Genomic DNA, 15,391 nt, shown 5'->3' on the forward strand with positions numbered 1-15,391 from the left:
AAGTCAAAACAAAAATAAAATGAACTTTGCTTACAAGTTAAAAATGCTACATATTAAATGATAATAAATATATTTGGACATTTGATTGGTTGGAAGCAAATTGGATGCCTATTTAAATATTCCTTCTTAACCCATCAACAAAACACTTATGTAATTACCTTTTTTTTTTTTATAAATGATATGTATATAAAAAACATTTGTTTAAGCACAATCTCATATCTTAAAACAGAAAAAGACAATAGAGTTAAGTAATAGAGTCACCCAAGTATGATCACTATCATTTTTAACTCAAATATTTCAATTCAATACAATTCTTCCATTTTCTTCTCAAACCACCTTAGAAACCTCCTGTTGAAAACTAGGCAAGATCTCTTCAACATTATCATGTTCAGAAAAAAGACACAAACATTTCAGAATTGTATCAGTAATTTCTTCGTTAAGACGAAACCCATCAGCTGCCATCCGTCTAAGCAAACCAATTATTTCTTCCTTTTCACCCATCGCAAGAAAACCCTTTAGCAAAGAATCGTATACAGCAGCAGTAGGACCATAACCGCAAGCCACCATCCTCTCCAAGGTGGCTTTTCCCTCCTGCCAATGTCCTAATTTCATAAATCCATTTACAAGTGTTGAAAAGGTTACAACATCAGGTTCCACACCCATTTGAAGCATTTCCTCGAAGAATAGTTTCGCCGAATGTAGATCCTTTGCTCTTAGAGTTCCATGAATTATTATATTAAAAGATGCAACATTCGGCTTACTGTCTGTTTTGCTCATCGCTAAAAAGAAACCCTTTGCCTCCTCCAAACTACCTTCTTTGCAGAGACTTTCTAGTAAAGTGTTGTAATGATGAGGTGTAAGCAGAATTCCACGAACAGTCATGTGAATCAAAAGACCTTTCGCAATGTTCATCATTCTCAATCGGCAGAATCCATTTATCAACGCTGAATAAGTGTATGAATCCAGAACTAATCCCATTTCAAGCCCGTTCTTCAATAACTTCATTCCTTCACCGACATCTCCTTTCTTCAAATGAGCATGTATTAGTATATTAAGAGGAAATATTTCTCTCATGTTCATTTCACGATGAATCTCCATCGCTTTCTTTAGACGACCTTCTTTACATAGCCCGTAAATTAAAGCTGTTAACAATTGATGATTTGGCTCTACACGATCCTCGTCTTTCAACATCAAAGATACTAACCTCACCGCCTCATCAACCTTCCCATTCTTGCAAAGCCCCCAAGCTAATGAATTGTAAGAAACAATGTCGATTTTATTATTATTCCCTTTAGTCATTCTTTCAAAGACTCTTAAAGCTTCGGTAACCATACCAGATTTACAAAATCCATTGATTAGTGAAGTATATGTTATTTTGTCTGACTCTTCACCATTCTCCTCCATTAAGTCTACTAACCGCATGGCATCCATAGGCCTTCCATCTTTACACAGCCCATCGATTAAAACGCTATAGATTACCAGATTCTGTTTTATTCCTCGGTGTGACATCACATTGAATAACTCGCTAGCTTCCTCCCATCGCCTCATTTTGCAAAGATACTGTAATAAACTTGAATAAATGAATTCGTTCGGTTCAACTCCTTTTTCCAACATCATATCGTAAAGTTTCTTTCCCTCGTCGAAATTCCCAGCTTTGCAAAATCCATTTACAAGTGCACTGTAAGTAATAACATCCGGATTGAGGCTCTTAAGCTTCATGTCATCAAACAAATCTATTGCTTCTCCCATTCGACCCTTTTCACAAAGCCCGTTCATAAGAGTGCTGTAGGTAACAACATTTGGATTGAGGCCCTTCAGCTTCATGTCAACAAACAAATCCATTGTTTCTCCCATTCGACCCTCTTTACAAAGTCCGTTCATAAGAGTGCTGTAGGTAACAACATTTGGATTGAGGCCCTTCAGCTTCATGTCAACAAACAAATCCATTGTTTCTCCCATTCGACCCTCTTTACAAAGTCCGTTCATAAGAGTTGTGAAAGTAATCACATCCGGATTGATGCCCTTCAGCTTCATGTCATCAAACAAATCTATTGCTTCTCCCATTCGACCCTTTTCACAAAGCCCGTACATAAGAGTGTTGTAAGTAGAAACATCAGGATTGAGGCCCTTCAGCTTCATGTCATCAAACAAATCAGTTGCTTCTCCCATTCGACCATCTTTAAAAAGCCCGTTCATAAGAGTGTTGTAAGTAAGAACATTCGGATTGAGGCCCTTCAACTTCATGTCATCAAATAAATCCATTGCTTCTCCCATTCGACCCTCTTTACAAAGCCCGTTCATAAGAGTGTTGTAAGTAATCACATCCGGATTGAAGCCCTTCAGCTTCATGTCGTCAAACAAATCCATTGCTTCTCCCATTCGACCCTCTTTACAAAGTCCGTTCATAAGAGTGCTGTAGGTAACAACATTTGGATTGAGGCCCTTCAGCTTCATGTCATCAAACAAATCCATTGCTTTTCCCATTTGACCCTCTTTACAAAGCCCATTCATAAGTGTGTTGTAAGTAGAAACATCCGGATTGAGGCCCTTCAACTTCATGTCATCAAACAAATCAATTGCTTCTCCCATTCGACCCTCTTTACAAAGCCCGTTCATAAGAGTGTTGTAAGTAATCACATCCGGATTGAAGCCCTTCAGCTTCATGTCGTCAAACAAATCCATTGCTTCTCCCATTCGACCCTCTTTACAAAGTCCGTTCATAAGAGTGCTGAAAGTAATCACATCAGGCAATACAGACCCTCTGCACCATTCATTGAAAACCTTTACAGCTCTTGAAGTATCACCATTTCGACAAAGTCCATTTAAAACAACATTTATACAAAACGTGTTAACTTGAAAACCACACTTCACCATCGTGCCCAACACTCCAAAAGAAAAATCGGGCTTATTTGAATGAAGGAAAAACTCGATCAGAACTTGCAATGATATGAAACTGCGAAAAACCTGAATACCCTTCATCTTATTGTAGACATTGATAACCATGTTATACTTCCTCGACTGTGAAAATGTTTGTAAAAGAAAATCGCATGTTGATTCAGAAGGCAGGCCGTGGATTTCAACTGCTTGATTAAAGAGGAGCAAAGCATCTTCGAGTCGGGGACTGGATTTATCACATAATGATCTAATTTGGGTTTCTATGTCATTGAAACTTGATTCTACGGTTGCTGAAGATAAGCATTTGGTGTGAGGACGAAACAAGAGATAGCAATTGCTGCAAAGTTGCTTCCTAATAACCATTTCACTACTTTCTCAAAATGATTTACCCAGAGAGTGAAAAAAACAGTGAACGGAGACGTTTACCGGGTAGAGGCCATTCTTTCCCTTCGCCGCCGCCGCCGTCCAAACTCGGGAACGGAACTGAGTCTCCGACCGAATTACTGCAGATAACTCGTTGGTGGATCGAGATCGTTGTTCAATTCCTCGTAGACCAAACCCTAGCCAGGCATTTCTCCAAATATTCCTGAAATCTTAACAGTCTTTGTTAACTTGCTCCTCTCTCTTTTTCATTCGAGCTAAAATTTTCATTTACTTTTCCAAGTGTAATTTTTTACCTTAAGTTACTATATAATGTCTAGTTAAATCAACGGATAAAATAAATGATTTTTTTTTTTTTTTATATTATTTGATTTTATTCTAAACTCAATTTTTATTTATTCCGAAATCAAATTATATGATCATCTTTATTTTGGTAATACAATTATTGTTTCATCTCTTCCTAGATTTAAGAATTTTCACCATCAAAAAGATACATTCTATATGTATTTGTTTTGAATGTGTGATTAAATAATTATCTTAATTTATAAAAAAAAAATATATAATCTATTATAAGTAATATAATGGATGGTTTAAGTGTTTTAAGAGTTCACGTTAAAATTTGTGTGTCTTTATATCATGTTAAATGCTTAGTTGATTGAATATTGATAGATTTATAAATGTGACACTAAATAGAATTAATCATTTATACATTACTATTTATGTGATTTTTTTTTATCAACAAGTGAATTTAGAGTTGAGTATTTTTTTTTGCTTGTTTATACTAATGGAGAGAGTAATATCAATATAATGATTATTTTTTAATAACGGTTAATGAAATAAAGAAGATAAAAGAGAAATGAACTTTATTATGCAATAGGGATAATAATGTTTTTATTCATGCAATGAAAAGATGAATGTGAATGGTCTATTGAGCAAATTTTAAGATTTATATACTCGTTAGAATTGCAACAATAAATTGTTTCTAATCAAATAGACGATAAGTTTGATGTAACAAGATAAAAAAATATATACCAGAGTCATGGTTGGAATTAGCTGATACCCAAGGATGACATGATCTTTGTTGAGTTCCTCTAGATCAATGGTAAGAGCTTTGGACAATGATTTCATTGGGTGTAAGAGGGTGGGAATGGCTGAATATTAGTAACTTTAGGCCAATCCTTGGCCGATTAAAAGATGTTATGATTACACTATGATTGCTTTTAATGTGTAATATAAAGACCATATCTTTAGTGCGCGCTAATGTTATTTCATAATACTGCAGAAAAATTAATTAATTATATATATAATAAATGCGATCATTTTATATATGTACAAGTTGGTTTAGACATACATATTTCATCAAATTTGGGATTTAAGCTATCACATACTATTAGGACCATATTTATCTCATATTTATTAATTAAGATCAGATCTAAACAATTTCTATATTTAACAATGAAACAATAATTAAATTACAGACAACAACAATCAATTAACGTCTACCGCGTTTTTACTTTTATTCTACTTGTGACCTTCTGCTCAAATGAAATATCCCATATCTGACAGAGCTTTCTATTCTCTTAAATCCTTTCGATTCCTCTCCAGGATTGAATGAGTGCATTTCCATCTAAAGTTATATCTCTCCAAGTATCTTCAGCGGTTCTACTTCTTTCACTGTGAGTTCTTGAATTTTTTCTTTCCAGATATTGTAGATTACTGCTCAAAAGTAGCATTTTAACATACTTACATAGAAGGATCTTCCTTTACTTTATTCTTCATCCACTCTTGGGTTTCTTTCAATATTTTTGAAAAATTGATGATGTTCATGTTTGCAGCATACATCCTCCAGATTTGTATTACAAAAGAGCATTCCCCAAATAAATGGTTTATGCTTTCCTCAACTCCCGAACATAGGACACAGTTGATATCATGAATGTTTATGTATTTTCGAATTCTGTCTTTTGTAGTCAACATTTTCCTGTATACCAGCCAGAGAATAAATTAGTGACGAAGAATAATCTTTGGAGACCATACCACATTATGCTCCTGTCCTCTTGTTATAACCATTTCCCATGTCTTTCCTATAATAAACTTCTCATTGTTTTCTGTTTTCCAGTATATTTCATCATTACTTTCATTGAGTTGCTTCTGCCTCATTAGGTTTAGGTTTATAAATTAAGTTATATTTATTAAATTAAGAGAAAATATGGATATGAGATATAGTATATTCATATTTTTACTACTTTGGTAAGCCTGAAATTCAATCAATACTAATTCACTTATTGTTTATTTTTTCTCTCATATCTCCTTTTTTTTAAGGATAATTGGATATGCATCTTAAATATGGATATTAAGCATAATTTGATCCATAATTTTATATATTATCTTAAAACAAAGGGGTTCTTTACAAATATGTTGTCAAATCAAAACCATCATTGATTATCATTCCAGAAGAACAAGAAATTCTAGTAAAAGATTATGATCAAAGATGGTAGAATTGGATGAACTATCTTCCCTGCCAGGCATTATTGATTTTGGAACTAGTGATATTGAATTTGCAGCCTTCTCCAACCTACATGAAACTTGAGAAGTCATTATCATCACGCAAAATAAAAGCGTGTTATTAAGAAAGGACAATGGAAACAACATCAGAAGGATGCAGACCTAGTTATTTCTTGTACAACCTTCACTACATATACATAGGAAGAATCTGTCTCCAAAACTTGACCTCCCAACACAATTTCATCTATAATAGCATGCACCTGTAAAACAGTAAGCCTATATATATCAAATATACAACAAAGTTTACTTAATCATAAGTTTGTATTGTCTCGAATAATGTGACTTCTTTCAATAACGAGTTCATTTCTTTACATTGAATATATTGAGCTTATGCAATGGCTACATAAAACGAAGAAGATGATAAAAAATTCTTCAAAAAGGGTACTTAGAAAATGTGAAATCAAGAATGAAAATCTATAACAATGTACCTTGCATAAGATCTAGCATCGCTAGTTCATTTTCGTAGGTATCAAATACAAAGACAAAGTACAGTGTTGCAAAGGTCTTGCAGACAAGCATAGCATCCTGCAATAATGGGAGTATAATATCAACCTCTACATCCAAATCAACATTTTGGATCTCATTGCTACCAAAATGAAGATGTAATACACTAACATGATAATCGTAGAATTTGACCAGACGAGGCTTGCCTTGATCATTCATCACTATCACTGCTCGTATCATTCTCTCAAGCTTTTCTTGCGACGTGACCTATAAATCCAGCGAATTTCAGATTTCGAACAAGCCTGAAAACGCAATCTCAACACTCAAAATCCTTTCATTGGCAATCCAACTTCAATTTTTCTTTTTTCTTTTGATAAACAACTTCTATTTCTCTCTCTCTATTTGTAGATTAAACTCAAATAATAATAAAATGCAATTACTAACTATAAATGGTCTTGTCGCGAGACGCAACCGCATTCGCGAGACATACCCACGAGACGCACCCGCATTCGCGAGACGCACCTAGAATCCGCCGCAACAGAGACATTTAACCAATCAATCCCTAAACCCTAAACCTAACAAACAATGCGTTCAAAAAAAATAAACAACAAGTGAAGGACAAATGAAGCATACCAGTAGTAGCGGACATCATGGTTGCCTGCCTTCGCTGGGATTCCGACGTCCTTCGCTAGGATTCCGACGTCGTCGGGGGTCCGTCTTCTTTTTAGAGAGGAGGAGAAGGGAGAAGACGTGAAGAGAGTAAATAGAGAAAAAAGAAAAGAAAAGAAAATGGGAAGAAATTGATTTTTTTAATTATATATCAAGGGCATTGTGGATTTTTCACAATGCACTTAGTTGCGTGACGCAACTAGAGGCAACTAGAGGTTGCGTGACACAACGGGTGCATTTTTGTTCAAAAAAAATAATTGTCACCAACGCATTTAATTTTATGCGTTAACACTTATAGCAAATAAGGCCCTTTTTAGAGTCATTTCGAGTTAGAGCATCATATAGTAATTGAGTTATTCTTAACTAATGAAAATTATAATATAATATAATATATTTTAATTAGAATAATTATTAAATAAATACCAAACAAACTAAGTCATGATATTTTAGAATAAAATATTTTAATTTTTTAAAATAAGATTAACAAATTTAATTTAAATTTGAAATAATCAAATAAAAATTCGATTAAAAAAATCTTTACTTAAACTAATTAAAAATATTATTTATTTGATAAAGAGTTGATAATTGATTTTTAGTTTAAATTGTGAATAAAATATATGCGTATAAAATGTATTTTTAACTAGAGTTTCATTTTGTTTTGTAATTTAGTGATATTCGAGAAATGTATGAGTTAAAAACGGTCTTCACTTTATAAAATCTTAACTTTTGAAAGTTGTTTGTATAACGTTTTATTTTAACCAATTATTCTTCATATTCTAGACATGTATATGTTTTTTTTTTTTGTATTTAAAAACTGCGAAAACAATATTTAAATGATGATACTTGTAGCTGATCATGACGATGATTAAGGAGAAATGTACCTAAAAAATATCAGTTAAAGACATAAGAGTTTAAAAATAAATCACAAACAAGTCCTTATTAAAATAGATTTTATGAAATATTATAAAAATATTTTGAAATCATTTTCTATTTTTTTCTTAGACTTTTAAAAAATGATTTAGGATTCCAAACTTACAAAAAATAATTGTGAAATTAAGAAATGTAACCAAACATGCCCTAAGTCTCGTGTTCTCGGTCCTGAATGCGATTTCCATCGGCTGGGGTGCTGAAACCCTCGGTCTTGGGTTGGAACTCCTCGATCGAGTTGGAAGAATCAACGGTCGGGGTGTTAAAGACCCTAGGTCAGATGCAGGAGTCATCGGTCCTAGGTGCGAAGTTATCTGTCATAGGTGGGGAAGACTCTCGGTCGGGTATAGGAATCATTAGTCGGGTGCAGGATTCATCGGTCATGGGTTAGCCCTGGGCTAACTTTCCTCGGTCCTAGGTATGAATAACACTCGGACATGGGTTAGCCTTGGGCTAACTTCTGTCGGTACTGAGTGCGAAGAACACTCGGTCTTGGGTTAGCCTTGGGCTAACTTTTATCGGTCCTAGATGCAAATGATTCTCGGTCCAGACTTGACCCGGTCTAGGTTTCTCAGTCCTTAAGAACATCAAACAACTACAGGTTTGATAATTTCGTTTGAGGCATGCATCCTTTGATCCAAGGGCATGGGAAGCATCTTATAGTTCCTAAGATCATTTAGAACATCATCCTGATGTGTAAACTTTTCAACTTTTTTTGAATACCTTAGAATTTTTTTCCCATTCTCATTCGATCGGGATGAGGTTCCATTCAACCCAAATATTTTTGTCATAAAAAACTAGTTTATGATTTTTCGGTTTTAATGAAGTGAAAAGAGTTTGTCAATAGCTTTCTTATGCTTCATATAGTTGAATGAAACTAAAACATGAACACTAGTTGTTCATTTTGACCAATTCAATAACTGAATTTTTTTATAAAAAAAATTAGTTTTGGATCCAACATGATCGGGATGGATTGGAACTGGTCCAAATAGGTTCTCAACATCATTAGAAATATGCAAGGAAGTTTTCTGAAAACTCGATTTTGAAAATTTTCAAAATCAAATTTGGGGATTTCCAATTTAAGATTATTTATCTAGTTTTGTTTCAACAGAAAGCTTACAAATGATTCTAGGATCATTTTCCAATCAAGAAATCGAATAATAAGTCAATGTATGATAATGGAAAAAACTAAAATATAAAAAAATCAATTTAATCTGATAATGAGAATTACATTGTAATTGAAATCTTATTATGCGTTGGAGAACACTCCTTAACTCTCAGAGAAACTTTCTGAATGTCTGAATCAACACCTTACAGCATTACACAAAAGTTCTGAACTTTCAGAAAAGTTTAAAGAGCTTGCGGATTTATCTTTGGAGGTGATTGAGGGCTTGATATTGGATCTCTGTCTTTGGTTTTCTTAGATAAAGCTATTTATAGCCACCCAAGATTGGTTCATCAACCAAGTGGGTTGGATTAAGTCAAACAGTCATTGATGGCGTTTTGTCTGTTCTCCGTCCAGTTGCTGGTATAGGCCATGATGATGCTCCTAGGCGTAGGGAAAATAATCACCGGAGTAGAGTGTTCATGTCACATTTTTAAAAGAAGTTTAAAGGTGAAAAAACGACAAAGTTCCATCTTTGAAAAATCAAAGACATCTTTGAAAAATCAAAGATGGATGCGGATGTTTATCCATTCTCGTCGCGAGGAATACGAAGATGCAAGGTGAAACGACGTCGTCTCGAGCTTCCACGTTTGAGCATCATGGAAGGGCCAAAACGACAAAGCTTTGGGCGCACCGGACCATGGGCGTTCCTTCAGCGCTCAGGCGTTCCATCTGCTTGGATGAGACGGTGTTAGAGCATCTGTTTGGTGATCTGTTGCTTCGTAAATGTGTCTTCCTCCATTTAACGGGTGACACTATGTGTTCCCGAGTGTTGGATGATGATCTAACGCTCATCTGATGGCCATGGCTTTTACTGCATCGATTCTTTCGAATTTCGGCCACACAAGATCACAAGTGATTTTTCAGCCTTGGAACTTATTTGAAATTGATTTTTTAATCCTTTTTGCTTCATTTTCAACCTACACAATATATAAAATATTTTTAATAAATATGACATTTATTTTTCTAGTTTATTTTATTTTATTTGTATATTTTTGGGGTTTATTAAATAATTTATTTTGGAGAAGAGGGATACAACATTTATTCTAAATTATTTATTTTAATCACATTAATTTTCTTAAAATTAATTCGAGATAAAATAACATTTGTCCCAATTTTATTTTTATTTTTTTTCTTGGCATTATCTTAATTAATTGGGATTTCATTATCACAATAATTAATACGATTAATTATTTAATCCTGTTTTGGCCTTATTTTAATTTATTTTGATTTTATTTTCTCAAAATAATTATTTAAAATTTATAAATTGGGTAGGTAAAATTTTGGTGCTTACTAATATAAATTGTAATTTTTTCCACACTAATAATATAAAATATATATTTAATTTGATTATTTTGCATTAGTATACTTACCTGCCAAATGAACATTTTGATGTCATCTATGATAAACGAGAACCTTGTACTCAACCGATGAAGAAGGTAGAATGAAACTATGGTTATGGCTACATACGTCACACCAACAACCACAGTGGAGATGAGAGAAGTATCGCCACAAATCCCAATTATTTTGAAAAAGATTGGAGCATAAAATATAATGACATTAACTTCGACAGACTATTGAATATTGAGACGAGGATGGACATTATCAAGTGAGGTCAATGCTAGTGTTGCAACATATTTTCCCACACCTTTCTCGCCTGCTCAATAGATTCCATGAGATTATTACATTACTAATCTACATCCTCGCCCCTTAATCGGTAGAACATGTGTTAGAAAAAAATAGATCTGTATGGATACGACAGGAAAAATAAAGTTCCACAAACGATTGTATCTAAATGAACATGTTTGAAAACTTATCGAGATAAAGTTGAGGCGTGCTGGGCACTGTCCTTAGAGAGATTTCGCCTCCTCGAGTAGATTATTCGTTGCGGTAGGATGTTAGTGACACTCCCTCTCAAAATTCAACAACTCTTCCCGTTAATGTCGCAATTTGCTTAACGAGGCTTAGAGGATAATAGCTTTGGATGCTCTCGAGAATGTTGATTGTTCTTTTTGAAAAAATATATCTATAATCTTTTTCTACCTCTAGTATATATAGATATATAAAAATATACTGACAAAACGTTTTCAATAATTGATCACAAATATTGCAAATCAATCCCACAAATTAAGATATTAGTAACGGTAATTAAATATCTTAATTGATCACAATTAATTCAAAATCAATCCCACAAATTAAGAGACTAGTAACGGTAATTGAAGATTTGATTTTGGCTGTTAATATACGTAAATCTTTAATTTGAACGTTGTAAATTAATTCCATAATTTAGGATGATTAAAATTAAAATAATAATTTAGAAATAACTATTATTAATATTTATCCAACAATCCCCACATATTTCAAAATTATTTAAAAAAAACATTTTTCTCGAGAGCGCAAAAAATTAATGCATCAGTACTAGTGTCTTTTAGACTATGAACTAGTACTTAGAAAAATAAGTAAAGACTCACAAAAATGTCGGTGAGATTAGAACCTCTATGAACCTCATTTTAGACGTGAATCAGTGAACTTATTTGTCACATTAATTTCTCTTCCAAAGTTATCCGTCGCGGTGTGACACATTTTGGCCTTGCGTCGATCCTGCATCTCGTGAGAGCTCTAGAAAGGCTGTCTTACCCATATGAACCTACAATACGTAAATTAATTCATGTACTAGGTTGGGTTACTATCATTCTCAGTTTCGTTTGTAGACATTAATCCCATCCCCCTCGATGTATTTCTCACTAGCCTCGAGCTTAGTGGTTTGGTCAGAGGATCCGCCAAATTCATCTCTGACCTTACAAAGTTTAGTGATATCACTCCATGTTTAATCAGTTGTTTCACTAAACAATGCTGCACCCGCATGTGTCGACTTTTTCCATTATAATTATCATTATTGGCTCTACCAATGGCTGCTTTGCAATCACAATGTATCGATATAGAAGGCATGGGCTTTTTCCATAAAGGGATATCTGCTAAGAAATTTCTAAGCCACTTAGCCTCAATACCTGCCAAATCGAGAGCAATAAACTCTTACTCCATTGTCAAACGTTCTATACAAGTCTGCTTTGCTGATTTCCAAGAGACATCACCTTTTCCTATAGTAAATATGAATCCACTTGTAGACTTGATTTCATCTGAATCAGAAATCCAGTTAGCATCACAATAACCCTCAAGTACGGCTGGAAAATCACAATAGTATATACCAAAATCTATAGTTCCACGTAAATATCTTAAAATTCTATTTAGTGCAATCCAATGATCTTTATTAAGATTCTGAGTGTATCTACTCAATCTATTAACTGCATATGCAATATGTCTCGAACAATTCATCAGATACATGAGACTCCCAACTATTTTAGCATAATCAGATTGATAAACACTATTTCCAGTATTTTTCTTTAAGTGTAAATTAGAGTCATAAGGAGTAGGGGTGTCAAAAATGAACTCGACCCGCCAACCCGACACGAGTCGACCCGAAGAATATTGGGTTAGGGTTGGGGTTTTTGGGTTTTAATCATTTCGGGTTAGACCCAAAATATAACCTGAAAAAGAAAATTGGGTTGGATTGGGTTTGGGTCAACCCGGGTTGCCTGCGACAGATGCGCATTCGCCTGCGACAGATGCATATTCGCCTGCGACAGCCTTCGACAACCTGCAACAGCATTCGACAGATCCATTTCAAACCCAAAACGATTTAGTCAGCCCAAAACCTAAACCTAAACACTAAGATGACTAAAACCCTAAACCATAGTTCGATTTTAGCATGCATTGAAGGTAAACGATAGAAAACGGGAAAAACTCACCTTCAATGCCTCGGGAGTTCGATGCCTCGGATAGTCGTTCGTTCGTTCTAGTCGATATGCAACCTTAGTTCGTTCTAGTCGTTCGATGCCTTGGATAGTCGTTCGTTCTTCTTGGATCGTCGTCGGGGGCTCAGTTAGTCGTCGGGGGCTTGGTTAGTCATCGGAGGAGAGGTGGTGTTTGGGGGAGGATCGTGGTCGTCGTCGTCGGGTGTTTGGAATAGGAAGAAACTAGGGATGAGGGAAGACGGTTTGGAAATATGAAAAGATGAGAGGGAGGGAAGAAAAGAAACTAAAAGGTTGATTTTTTTAATTTGAGGGCAAAAGAGTCTTTTGACATAGGCAAAATGTTATATTTGAAAATTTTATTTGGCCTATGCTAAGTTTGAAAATAAACCTCTTATTAGGATTATTTCGTCAAATTTCCCGTTGGTTTAGACATACATATTTCATCAAATTTGGGATTTAAGCTATCATATACCATTGGGACCATATTTATCTCATATAACTTACCAACTTTAAAAATGAAGTTATATTTATTAAATTAAGAGAAAATATGGATTTGAGATATAGTATATTCATATTTTTACTACTTTGGTAAGCCTGAAATTCACAATAGAATTGGAAGGTTCAATTAAAATTCTTTAGTTTGGTAAACCTTTAATATTAAGAATTAAAAATGGAAATAAAATTCTAATAGAATTTAATATAATGCAATTATATATATATATATATTAAAATTATTAACTTTATTAAAAATAAAGAAGATTACTTAATTTATTAACCTTATCAAAATATTTTAATAAAGAAAAACTAGTACGACACCAAATATGCATCACATTTCAAATCAAAACGCTTCATTTTTATTTAATAATTATTCTAAATTATCATAAATTATAATAAGTATAGAATATATATATGAATTAAAATTATTAATCTTATTAAAATTTTAAAATAAAATCATAATTTTATTATTTACATAAAATCATTAAGTGAAAGTATGAATATTAATGTTCAACAAGTTTATTTTACTGCACATGATTTGTGTTGTTCCTTTGAAGCTAATTTTCCAGATTTTGTGTTGCTGCTTTGCTATTTTTCCAAAATCAGTATTTATTAAATTCTAATTAAATATGCCCAAACTTCATCCTTAAAATGTGTAGGGTCCAATTTTTATACGCCCAAGCAGCAAAACACCCAAACTTTTTATATGGAACAAAAGTACTACTAAATTTTTTATTCAATCTTCCTCTAATAACATTGTTAACTTCTTATAATATCATTTATACCAATAAACCATTTAAATCAGATATAATTTATTTATTTTTTATTTAATTTTATTTTTGCAAAAGTCTAATAAACAATAAAATAATAGGACAATTATAATAGAGCTAGGCAATATTTGGTCAACACGAAATTGATATTGACCTCTCTATGTCATCTATTAGATGTTGATATTACACCCTCAATATCAACCACGAAAAAATCTATTGCTATTTTTCGTTTTTATATATTAACATGTTTTTTACTAGTGATTATTATAAATTTAACTAACAAAGAAATCAACTTGATAAAAATATTTGGAGATTGTCTAAATTTTTTTAAAAATATCTCATTCTTAATTTTTTCTCACAATTATCACCTCACCACACATATCAAATCACTTGTAAACTAATGCAATCACAACAATATATACAATTGCTTTCAAATTTAAAATTAATAAAAATAATTGCATACGTGTATAAACGTAATTTTATCAGAGATTCAATTGTTGAGTTCGATATTTTGTGATATTTACGAAAAAGCTTTCACGCTATATCCTCGGTACATTAAAGAGCGGTATCTACTCATCAAAATTTGACTATTTATTTTGAAAATTGGTTTTATTTCGTTTTAGTTAACCAATTATTTTTCAATTTATAGACATGTATAGGTTTTTTGGATTTAAAATTATAAAAATAATGTTTAAATGCTAGTACCTGCGATTGATGTTGAGAATTATTAAGAGATGTACAATGAATTGGAGAACACTTTTAAACTCTTGATAAAGTTTTTTGAAATTATCCAGAAACAAACTTTAGAGCCTTATACAAAATTTCTAAAAATTTCAAAAAAACTTAGCGGATTGAATTTTAGACTAAAGGTGATTAATGGTTTTTGTGTATTCCAACGACTTGATCCAATGATCAAGCCTATGATCATAGGTGAAATGATCACTGTGCCAGGAATTGTGATATATATATGAATTAAAATTATTATGCAGTAAGACCAATATTGAATTGCAACATATTTTTCCACACCTTCTTGGACTGTTAAACAGTTATTTCATTTCTTTTCTACATCCTCGTTTCCTTAATCGGCATAACATTACCCTAGCCTCATTCAATTTACCATACTCAATCATAAAATTTGAAGTTTCAATAATTAGGAGCAATACTATACGATGAAGATGAAGGCAAAATTCATGGCACCGTTGAGTCTGTAACTCCATCTATGTTCGCTCTCGTCGAAAAAATAGTTTATCACACTCACAACAATAGTGTCA

General features: G+C 33.0%; 1 protein-coding gene across 4 annotated transcripts in view; it reads right to left on the reverse strand.

Annotated features, from left to right (window-relative positions):
- Positions 1-244: 244 nt before the first annotated feature.
- The window catches only part of LOC124940362 (pentatricopeptide repeat-containing protein At1g63080, mitochondrial-like), a 32,502-nt gene continuing 17,355 nt past the window's right edge, over positions 245-15,391 (reverse strand). For 3 of the 4 annotated variants that reach the window (XM_047480873.1, XM_047480871.1, XM_047480875.1), the window contains one exon: positions 245-2,699. In XM_047480873.1, the coding sequence (XP_047336829.1) occupies positions 328-2,699 (2,372 nt within the window). In that variant the 3' untranslated portion in view covers positions 245-327. The remainder of the gene's footprint in view (positions 2,700-15,391) is intronic. The other variant, XM_047480874.1, reaches the window with a different exon arrangement.

This window comes from Impatiens glandulifera, chromosome 5 (assembly GCF_907164915.1).
Source record: "Impatiens glandulifera chromosome 5, dImpGla2.1, whole genome shotgun sequence".
NCBI lineage: Eukaryota > Viridiplantae > Streptophyta > Magnoliopsida > Ericales > Balsaminaceae > Impatiens > Impatiens glandulifera.